Source organism: Myotis nattereri (genome assembly GCF_964212035.1).
Source record: "Myotis nattereri genome assembly, chromosome: X".
Lineage (NCBI taxonomy): Eukaryota > Metazoa > Chordata > Mammalia > Chiroptera > Vespertilionidae > Myotis > Myotis nattereri.
Genome location: NC_138078.1, coordinates 38,974 through 50,064, shown reverse-complemented (window position 1 = coordinate 50,064; position 11,091 = coordinate 38,974). Strand labels below are relative to the sequence as shown.

Sequence of the window (11,091 nt, the reverse complement as noted above, 5' to 3'; positions counted from 1 at the left end):
TGAGCCCGTCCTGGCTGCAGGGCAACCGCCTGTCCGTCGGCTCCGACGGGACGCGCTCCTCCGGGGCCTCTGAGCTCGAGGCTTCGAGGGACCCCGTGGGCAGCGGGCACCCCGCGGGCAGGGCTGCCATGGCTGCACCTGAGAGGCGGGCGCCCCGTGGGCACACACCAGCTCCAGCTCCAGGGGCCTGCGTGTCTGCGTGTCCCGGGGCTGGGGGACCCGGAGGGCCCGTGTGTCCGCGTGTCCCGGGGCTGGGGGACCCCTAACCCCGTGTGTCTGCGTGTCCCGGGGCAGGGGGACCCGGAGGGCCCGTGTGTCCGCGTGTCCCGGGGCAGGGGGACCCGGAGGGCCCGTGTGTCCGCGTGTCCCGGGGCTGGGGGACCCCTAACCCCGTGTGTCTGCGTGTCCCGGGGCAGGGGGACCCGGAGGGCCCGTGTGTCCGCGTGTCCCGGGGCAGGGGGACCCGGAGGGCCCGTGTGTCTGCGTGTCCCGGGGCTGGGGGACCCGGAGGGCCCGTGTGTCCGCATGAGAGAGCGGCCTGAGCAGACGGAACAGCTCTCGAGTTGGTGATGAGGTAGCCCCAGCCAGCCCTGAGGGTCCCCGCCCCCCCCCGTGTGCACCTGCGTGGGGAAGCCCTCAGGAGGCCGCTGGGAAGGGGGGCCTGGGCCTGTGCTCAGAACCACTCCCGTTCATCCTACGAGACTCCCCAATTCCTGAAGTTCCTTCGACCTTCACAGCCAGAAACAACAGTCACAGCAGCCGCCCCGGGAAGCCTGTGGCCAAGATGGGGGGACGGGGGGGGGGTGTGGGGAGAAGGGGAGCGGATGGGGGGCAGGGGAGTGGGGAGAAGGGGACGGGCCCTGATTTCACTGGAATTGGAAACAGTCCTTGTATTTATGTATTTATTTATTTATTTATACTTTGGGGGGTTGATCCTCCCCTGAGGACACTTACCCGCTGATTTATTTAGAGAGAGCGGGTGGACGGAAGGAGGGAGGGAGGGAGGAGAGAGAGAGAAACGTGGATGTGACACAGACACATCGATGCAGGGGTGCCTCCCGCACAGCCGAGCCCGGGGATCAAGCCGGCAGCCCAGGTCCTCGACCAGAATCGAACTCGAGGCCCCTCGATGCCCCGGCCGGTGCTCTAACCACTGCGCCACCGGCCAGGCTCCCGGCTTTCTGACGAAGGGTTTGCTCAGTAGATCCCATCGCGCTCGGTCCCGTCCATCCCACGTGAGGCCACGGAGCCGTCCAGCAGCCCCCGGTGAGGGGTCACCTCTGAGCTGAACCCCACGATTCACGGGAACGCTGCCCGTGGGGAGGCGACCCCACAGCCGCCTCCAATCCTCGCAGTCACTGGATTCACCCGGAGGCACTGAGGCCGCCAGGGGGTTCCCGGGAGGCGAGGGCCCTGTCCCCCATCTCCTCGCCCGTGTGTGGCCAGGACGCCGCGGCCCAGGGCGCTGAAGGCCGGGTCCCGGCGGGAGGTCCTGGCATCGCCCGTGAGAGGTCCTGGCGTCGCCCGCGGGAGGCCGGAGGGCGGCCGGTCAGCAGGCCAGCAGCTTGTCGTTGAGCCGGATGACGTCGCTGACGAAGGAGCCGGTGCCCACGAAGTCGCCCGCGATGATGTTGGTGCAGCGCCGGCCGGGCCCCGGGCGCTGCTCGCGGACCCAGGCGCTGAGCCGGGGCAGGCTGGGCAGCGTCAGGTTCCTCAGGGACGCGGCCGGGTGCGCCAGGACGTACTCCAGGTTCTCCGTGAGGTTGATGCCCGCCACGAACAGCCCGTCTGCGGGGCAGGGCAGGGGCAGGGGGGCGCTCAGCGTGCACCGGAGCCACCCTGGGCACGTGTGTGCCTGTACCTGTGAGTGCCCGTGTGCACGTGTGTGCCTGTACCCGTGAGTGCCCATGGGCATGTGTGTGCCTGTGTGTACCCGTGTGCCCGTGTGTACCTGTGTGCCTTGTGTACCCATGTGCATGCACACGTGTGTACATGTATGATGTGTGGTGCTTATTCGTATCCACACGCAGAGACACACGTGTGCACACGCGTTCGCTCACCGATGCACACGCACCACAGGCAGCTCAGTCCCGCTCCCGCCCGGCCCGCAGCGCCCGCCTCCCCGGACGCACACCCACCTGGGCGGCCGCAGCCCTTCATGCGCTCCAGGTAGCGGATCAGCCTCTTGGCCGACACCTGGTTGCCCCACCAGTAGGGGATCCCCGGCCAGAGCTCCGGGTGCCGGGACACGACCCCGTCCTCCTCGTAGGAGAGCAGCACCTGCTGGCCCCGCGCCCACAGCTGCCGCAGCGTCGGCACCTCCTGCGGGAAGGGGTGTGGGGGGCAGAGTTGGGGGGGCACCGGGGTCCGGGGGACAGCGATGGGGTGGGGGCCGCGTGCTTCCTGTCCTCGAGGCCTGACCACCGGTCAGCAGTCGGACCGGAGGGGCACCAGGAGCCATGGTGCCCATGAAGGGCTGGACGGCTGTCCCTCTTCCGTGGACCTCGCCCCCTCAACCCCCCGACCTCACCCCCCCGTCCTTGCCCCCCGCCTCCTCACCCCCTGCCTCCTCACCCCCCGCCTGCTCTTCTTGTTGCTGCTAATCCTCCCCGATTTCCCGTGGATTTCAGAGAGAGAGGAAGGGAGAGGGAGACGCAGAGAAACCGATGTGAGAGAAACACCTCGATGGGCTGCCTCCTGCACGCGCCCCGACCAGGGCCCGGCCCGGGAGGAGCTGCAACTGAGGTCCGTGCCCTTGACCGGAATCGAACCCGGGACCCTTCGGTCTGCAGGCCGACGCTCTATCCACTGAGCCACACCAGCCACGGCCAACTCACCTGCTTCACTAAACTGCAGGTGGGGCTAGGGCTGACCTGTGCCCCCTAAAGTCCACAGGTCAAAGCCTTGACCCCCAGCCTCAGGCGGGGCTGTATGTGGAGCGGTCTGCCCAGAGGAGGCGAAGGTCAGTGGGGCCCCTGGGTGCCCTGATCCCACAGGACCCTGGTTGCGGGCTCCATCCCCAGGAGGGGTGTGCGGGAGGCAGCCCGTCCACGATTCTCTCTCCTCGTGGGTGTCTCTCTCCCTGTCCCTTCCTCTCTGACATCAACACAAATAGTAACTTTTAGGAAAAGAGAGCAGCCAGAAGCCGTGTTAGTGGGCTGCGGGCACCAGGATCCTCTCAGCCCCACGTTCGGGAACCCGCGGGCAGAGGAACCCGGGCTGTGCCCCCCACCCCCGCCCCCGCCCAGGAGCCGTGGGGGGCTGCCCGACTCACCCCGCGGGGACACAGCATGTCCCCGAAGATGTTCTTGATGCAGGAGACCAGGTACTCGTGCAGGTCCTCGCTCAGGTCCTCGAAGTTCCTGCAGGCCAGCACGACCACCTCGCGGGGGTGGCGCTCCAGCCACTCGGAGATCTCTGTCAGCGTGTCCTGGGGGGGGGGGGGCGGGGGGGGGGGCCCAGTCGGACGCAGCCCAGGAGACGGGGCCCCTGTCGTCAGCGAAGGGGCGCCCCAACCACGCTCACTGGGCAAAGGGGTCAAGTCCTGAGCCAGCCCCCACGGAACACGCCCAGCTGCCCCCGCGGGACCTGCCCAGCTGCCTCCACGGAACCCAGCTGCCCGGGGGAGCTGGGCCAACGAGCCATTGTCTGGGGAGAAGTGTGTGTGCGCAGTGCATGGGCGTGCATGAGCGTGCATGAGTGTGCATGAGCATGCATGTGTGCATGAGCGTGCGTGAGTGTGCATGGGAGTGAGTGCATGAGCGTGTATGAGTGTGCATGAGTGCATGTGTGCATGAGCATGCATGTGTGCATGAGTGTGCATGAGCATGCATGAGTGTGCATGAGTGTGCATGGGAGTGAGTGCATGTGTCCATGAGTGTGCATGGGAGTGAGTGCATGAGTGTGCAGCGCTCCCATGTGTACATATGCACGTGTGTAGTGCAATCTTGTGTGTGTAGTGCACCCACGTATGCGTGCATCTATGTGTGTGCAGTGTGCCCAAGTATATGTGTGTGAGTGTGTGCATATATGTGCATGTGTCCCCTCCAGACAGAGACACTATATGTGCAAACGGCAGCCCTGGGAGCCCCAGGGCGCACGGAGGGCCAGCAGGTGACCTGCAGGGGGCGCTCGGGGGGCACCTCCAAGCCCCGAGGCTGCAGTGGGGGCTCACGGGACCGAGGGCGGCTGTGGAGCCGACGAGGCCCGTCCCGGTCTGACCTAAGGAGCCGCCTGGCAGCTGAGAGGAGAAGGGACGGAAAACGTCCGCGCTGCCGGCAGGACACAGCCAGGGACCCACGTGTGCAAACCCCGGGCAGCCCCCCCCCGCCCCCCCACCCCCACCCCCACCCCCACCCCCACCTCCACCAGCAGGGCCCCCCACCCCCACCCCCACATCCACCAGCAGGGCCCCCCAGCTCCACCAGCAGCCCCCCACCCCCACATCCACCAGCAGGGCGCCCCCACCCCCACCTCCACCAGCAGGGCCCCACCTCCACCAGCAGCCCCCCACCTCCACCAGCAGCCCCCCCACATCCCCCCACCAGCAGCCCCCCCACACCGCCCTCCACCAGAAGCCCCCACCCCCCCTCCACCAGCAGGGCCCCCCACCTCCACCAGCAGGGCCCCCCCACACCCACCTCCACCAGCAGGGCGCCCCCACCCCCCCTCCACCAGCAGGGCCCCCCCACACCCCCCTCCACCAGCAGCCCCCCCACATCCCCCCTCCACCAGCAGCCCCCCACACCCACCTCCACCAGCAGCGTCGTGTACAGCATGTGGACGAAGTGCAGGTTCCGGGCGGAGCCCTCGGGCATGTGTGCGACCCGCAGGTCCAGGTACCGGACGCCGGCGTCCAGCTGCTCCGTGACGTCCAGCACCTGCGGGCGGAGGTGGCGTCGGGGCCGGGACGGCAGGCGGCCCCCCTCCTCGGGGTCCCCGGGGCTGTGCACCCGATGTCCGTCCCAGCCCGGGGGCCCCAGGCTCGGGACCCCCACTCTGGCCGGTGCAGCCGCGGCCCCCCTGGGGTCAGGCCCATCCCCCGGGCCCCCCCTCCCCAGGCCTCACTGGAAGGACCCCCCCCCCGCCCTGCCCTGGGCGGCAGCCGTCCAGGGGGGCCCAGGGCACCCCTCAGGGTCAGGCCCATCCCCCGGGTCACCACCCCCCCCCCCCAGGAGCTGCAGGAAAAGCAAAGGGACCCGGAGAAGAGAAAGGGCTGGTCCTCCCGAGGGTGACAGCGGGCGCCACGCCGAGGCGACAGGAAGAAAAGAGGGGGTGCCATCCCCCCCACCCCCCGGAGCAGCCACGGACGGGGATTCACACACAGACAGGAAGTGGGGAGCAGCGGGGCTCGCTCTGCACCCACAGGGACCTCAGGAAAAGGAGCAAATAGGACCCCAAACCCTGAACCTAAAACGGGAACCGGCTGGGTGGCTCAGTGGTTCCGCTTCCACCTGGGAACCAGGTCAGGGTTCGATTCCCGCCAGGGTCCTGCCCGGGTGGGGGCTCCATCCCCAGCCGGTCGGGGGTGAGCGGGGGGGGGGGGGGGGGCGCGGAGCCGTGACCCTCTCTCATCCTGGGTGTTTCTCCCTCCCCCTCCCCCTCCCCCTCCCCCTCTCCCTCCGAAATCAGTAAAAACACATTTTAAAAGAGAAAAAGAATGTGATCGCCGGGTGTTTGGGACAAGAGTCCAGCTGCGCCCGCCCTTTCGGGGGCGTCTTCCTGCGAATATTCCGGGCTGAGCCCCCGCCCGTGACGGCGTGACGGCGTGACGGCGTGACGGCGTGACGGCGGGAATTTCGCAGGAAACTCAGTCACAGACGCATCACCTCGCAGGTCGCGCATCGGGAGCCACTGCGCTTCCCGGCGCCTCCACGTGCGGGAACCGGGTTCCCTGCAGCCCCGGCTTTGTCAGCCCCCCCACACCCACACCCGTGCACCCCTGCACCCCGGGAGCTGGGGGGGCTGTTCCCAGCTCCGTCTGCGCCCAGGAATGTGGATCCCGCCCCTGGGCGCCGGAGGGTGAGTTGGGCGGAGCACTGGCGGCGGGGCGGGTGCTGGTTGCCTGGCAACCCACGGAAAGTCTAGGGCGGGAGCCCCAAAGTCTGGGAGGGAGCCCCAAACAAAATGAGGCGGGTCACCGGGGAGCAGAAAGAAAGCTGGAGGCTTGGGGAGGGTCTTGGCGGGGCGGGGGGTCCCCACCCACAGCCTGCGCCGCCCTGAGCGACTGAGGCATCTGAATTGCCAGCAAAGGAAAACATAGGGAGTAAAAATACTGAAATTCGCCCTGACGGTGTGGCTCAGTGGATAGAGCGCCGGCCTGCGGACTGAAGGGTCCCGGGTTCGATTCCGGTCAAGGGCATGGACCTGGGTTGCGGGCACGTCCCCAGTGGGGGGGGCGTGCAGGAGGCAGCTGATCGATGTTTCTCTCTCATCGATGTTTCTAACTCTCTATCCCGCTCCCTTCCTCTCTGTAAAAAATCAATTAAATATCATGCCCTTGACTGGAATCAAACCCGGGAACCTCCAGTCCGCAGGCCGATGCGCTATCCACTGAGCACACCGGTCAGGGCTATTTTTATTGACTTCTAAGAGGGAGGAAGGAAGGGAGAGAAACATCCATGATGAGAGAGAATCATGGGTCCCCTGCCTCTTGCACGCCCCCCACTGGGGATGGAGCCTACAACCCGGCAGGTGCCCTGACCGGGAATCGAACCCTGACCTGGAATCGAACCCTGACCTCCTGGTTCATGGGTCAACGTTCAACCACTGAGCCAGTCCGGCCGGGCTATGTATTTCCATATTTTAAATAATAATGTGAAACCCTCCCCCACCCCTGGGGGACCATGCTCTGTGTTAGAGCATCCGCCTGGGCACCCAAGGGTCTCGAGTTCGGTTCCTGCTCGAGGGCACGTGCCTGGGTTGCAGGTTCCATCCCTGCTCCCCACGCTCCGTGTCCCTAAATTCTGCAGTTTGTCTACGGGGCGGGGCTGCACGGAGGGAGGCAGCCCCCCAAAAATAAAGGGTGGACCGGAGGGTCTCTGCCAAAAACTGGGGGGATACGCCCCCTCCGTCCCTCTCAGAGCATTTACTAGAGGCAACGGGTAAGGGGCCCTCTCCTTTCCACGCGCATGTGGGTCCCTCGAGCAAGGCTGTGGCCGGTCCACGTTTCCAGTGTGTCCTGCCGGGAGGCGACCCCGGGAGGAAGGCCTCACTCCAGCTCACACGCATGTGCACCTCCGGGGAGCAGGGGCCTGCGTGACGCCCTGGGGGACCCGGGCACCCCAGTCCCCGCCCGGGTGCAGGGGGTCAGACACCCGCAGCTGTAGCCTGAGCGGCTGCTCCGTTCCGGCGGGAGCAGATTCTACAAGAACCCACGGCCTTGGTCCCCTGCCCTGCGGGGAGGGCTCTGGGTCGGCCAGAGCTGTTTTCTGTGATTTTTCTGTGATTTTTTGTTAATCCTCACCCGTCACCCGAGGATTTGGAGAGAGAGTGGAAGGAGGGAGGGGACAGACGGAGAAGGAGACGTCAATGTGAGAGACACAGGAACTGGCTGCGTCCTGCACACACCAAGGTACCTGCCCTTGACGAGAGTCGAACCCGGGACCCTTCAGTCCACAGGCCAATGCTCTCTCCACTGAGCAAACCGGCCAGGGCTCAGCTATGTTTCCCTGGAGAGTAGGGCGTCGGCCGGGTGGGGAGACGCGGGAACCAGCCCCCCTGGACGGACGGACGGACGGACGGACAGAGGCCTCTTACCTGGGTGACCGACCACTTGAGCACCACGGGCTGCAGGATGCAGGGCAGGAGCTTGGCCAGCAGCTGCAGCAGCCGCGACTCGGAGCGGGAGACGGGCGACCTCTTGCTCAGGCTGTAGGTCATCGTGTCGTGGCTGCCTGGAACCGAACCGGACGGCCCGTGAGTCCCGCCCCGGAGCTTGGAGCTGCCCACGGGCTGACAGCTGACCCACGGACACCCACAGCCGGCGGACCGAGGCCCAGAGTTCACGTCCTCCCAGAGCCTGCTGGGGGGGCCTGCATGGGAACGGGGCCTTTGCAGACGGGATGGAGTGAAGGGTCGGGGACGAGGCCGTCCTGGGTCAGGGCGCCCCCCCTCCAGGGACAGGGCCCTTGTCAGAGACGGACGAGGAGACGCAGACACAGAGGAGCAGCCACGTGGAGATGGATGGAGGCAGAGACGGGAGGGAGGGAGGCAGAGACGGGAGGCAGAGGCGGCCACCAGCCCGGGGAGGCCAGGAAACCCAGGCAATGAGAGGCAGGGGGGACCCCCCCTCCAGAGGGAGCTCGGCCCTGGGACCCCTGATCTCAGACGCCTGGTCTCCAGGGCGGACAGAGGACGAATGTCTGTGCTTTAAGAAAGCTGGTCTTCGCCCCGGCCGGTGTGGCTTGGTGGATAGAACCCTGCGGACTGAAGGGTCTGGGTTCGATTCCCGGTCAAGGGCACATGCCTGGGTTTCAGGCTCGATCCCCTACAGTGGGGGGCGTGCAGGAGGCAGCCGATCCGTGATTCTCTCTCCTCACTGATGTTTCTCTCTCTCCCTCTCCCTTCCTCTCTGAAATCAATAAAAACATATTTAAAATAAAAACAATAATGTGATCAGTCTGGCCAGTGGCTCAGTGGTTAGAGCATAGGCCTGGACACCCACGGGTCTCGAGTTCGATTCCGGTCGCAGGCTCCATCCCTCCCCTCCCTTCCTCTCTCTCTAAAAACCAACGGGAAACACCCTCACCCTCTGAGGATGAACAACAAAAAGCCAACAACAGACGGACAGACGGACAGCCTCACCCGGGATGGACAGACGGACAGCCCCACCCGGGATGGACGGACGGACAGCCCCACCCGGACGGACAGACGGACAGCCTCACCCGGGATGGACAGGTGGTGCAGGGGTACGTCCCACAGCTGCGGGCTCAGCCCCGACATCCAGTCTGCGTTCGGGTTCGCTCTGCAGGGAAGGCTCCGGAAGGCGCCCGAGGCGCTCACCTGCCCACTCATCGCTCGGGAGCCCAGCGACCTGGGGACGGACAGAGGGACAGGGAGTTAGAGGAGGGGGGACGGGGGACGGGGGGCGGGGAGGGGGCACGGGCCATGCCCTTCCGGTGCTGGGGCCTGGCTTTGGGGGAAAAACAAGAAAAACAGACTTCCCTCCAGGGCGGTTTGAGAGGTTGAGACTGTAAAGGGAGAGAGACAGACAGACAGACAGAAACAAAGAGACAGACGGACAGAGGGACAGACGGACAGAGGGACAGATGTAAGAAAGAGACAGGAAACCAGAGAGACAGAGACACAGAAAGAGGCAGAGAGACAGGGAGACAGGCGCCCAAGGCCACTCTCGCTGGGTGGGTGGCACGTGTCCCCGTCCAGGCCCCCCCTTGGGTCCCCCCAACCCCCAGGACGGGAAGGAGCTGAGCGTCTGGGTTGTGGGGTCTCCGTCCTGGGGCCCTGGTCCCCCCCCAGGAGCTCCGCCTGTGCCCAGAGGGGGGACCAGGGGGGGACCAGGGGGGACCTGCAGCCGGTGGGGGCGGGGGGGGGGGGTCAGTCAGTCCTTTCCGCTCAGGAGGGGGGGGACCCCGCGGCGTCCACGGGGACCTGCCCCCCAGCCCCCCACACGGGGTCAGAGCCTCCCTGAGCTCGGGGACCCCCTGCAGGTCGGGGCGCGGCCCGGGGGCGGGTGAGCCGCGGTGACCCACCGGCCGGGCGGGCGGTGACGGGTCAGGAAATAGCTCGCAGGTGAGTGCGCGGCGCGTCCCGCTCGTCCTCCCGCCCGGCCCGGCCCGACCCGACCCGACCCGGATCCCGACCCGACCCCGACCCGGATCCGGAATCCCGACCCCGACCCGGACCCCGACCCCGACCCCGACCCGGACCCCGACCCCGACCCCGACCCGGACCCCGACCCGGACCCCAACCCCGACCCCGACCCGGACCCCGACCCGGACCCGGACCCCGACCCCGACCCGGACCCCGACCCGGACCCCGACCCGGACCCCAACCCCGACCCGGACCCCAACCCCGACCCCGACCCGGACCCCGACCCGGACCCCGACCCCGACCCCGACCCGGACCCCGACCCCGACCCGGACCCCAACCCCGACCCTGACCCGGACCCCGACCCCGACCCCGACCCGGACCCCGACCCGGACCCGGACCCCGACCCGGACCCCGACCCGACCCGGACCCCGACCCGGACCCGGACCCCGACCCGGACCCCGACCCGACCCGGACCCCGACCCGGACCCCGACCTGACCCGGACCCCGACCCGGACCCGGACCCCGACCCCGACCCGGATCCCGACCCCGACCCGGATCCCGACCCCGATCCCGACCCGACCCGACCCTAACCGGGACCCCGAGCCGACCCGAGGCAGGAGGCGCCGCGCAGCCGGGCGCAGGGGGGGGAACCCTCGCGCCCCTCCCCCGCCCCGGCCCCGCCCCCTCCCTCCCCCCCGCGGGCTCCGCGCCCTGGACCCCGGTTCCCCTCCCGCCCCCGGTCCGCGTGGGGGTCGGACCCAGGCCCGCTCCTCCCGGCCTCACCTCCTCCGCCGGGTCCGCGGCCTCTGCTCCGCTCCCCCCGGGACCCGGGAGTCGGGAGTCCGGCCGGCGCTTCCGAAAACACGGCCCCGACGGCGATTGGACCGGACGGTTCTGGGCGGAGCGGGGGGCGGAGTCACCCCGGAACCGCCCCGCGTCCCCGGCGGCCGGGCAGCCGCAGCCCCGCGGCCAGGACGGGGTGGGGGTGAGGGGTGGGGGGGAGGGGGGCCCCGTGGGATCGGCTCGCCCTGGGGAGGGTCCCCCCCGCACAGCCCGACCGGCGGACGTCCGTCCGGAGCCCCGACCGCGGCCGCGAGGACCGGGTTCAGGCGGGAGTCCCGAGCGGCGCCGGTCCGGTCCGCGGTCTCCGGTCAGGGCCCAGGACGGGGCTGCCGGCCGCGCCTCCCGCTGGCGTCGGGGTCCCCCCCCCCCCCCGGAGCGAACGGGACGCGGCCCAGCTCCGCGTTGCATCATCGCGGCCCCGCCGGTTCCGGCCGGATCCCCGAGTGGCCGCGGCCTCGAGTGTCCGAGTGTCCGGCT

General features: G+C 68.4%; 1 protein-coding gene across 1 annotated transcript; it reads right to left on the bottom strand.

Moving 5' to 3' along the window:
* Positions 1 to 916: 916 nt before the first annotated feature.
* Positions 917 to 10,636, bottom strand: LOC308535954 (PI-PLC X domain-containing protein 1-like). The gene is made up of 7 exons (XM_081114976.1): positions 10,555 to 10,636; positions 8,886 to 9,034; positions 7,759 to 7,895; positions 4,752 to 4,880; positions 3,275 to 3,430; positions 2,139 to 2,322; positions 917 to 1,788 (listed from the first exon to the last, which is right to left on the bottom strand). The coding sequence occupies exons 2-7, from the start codon at positions 9,013 to 9,015 to the stop codon at positions 1,550 to 1,552; spliced, it is 975 nt and encodes a 324-aa protein (XP_080971102.1). The 5' UTR covers positions 9,016 to 9,034; positions 10,555 to 10,636; the 3' UTR covers positions 917 to 1,549.
* Between the last annotated feature and the right edge of the window lie 455 nt (positions 10,637 to 11,091).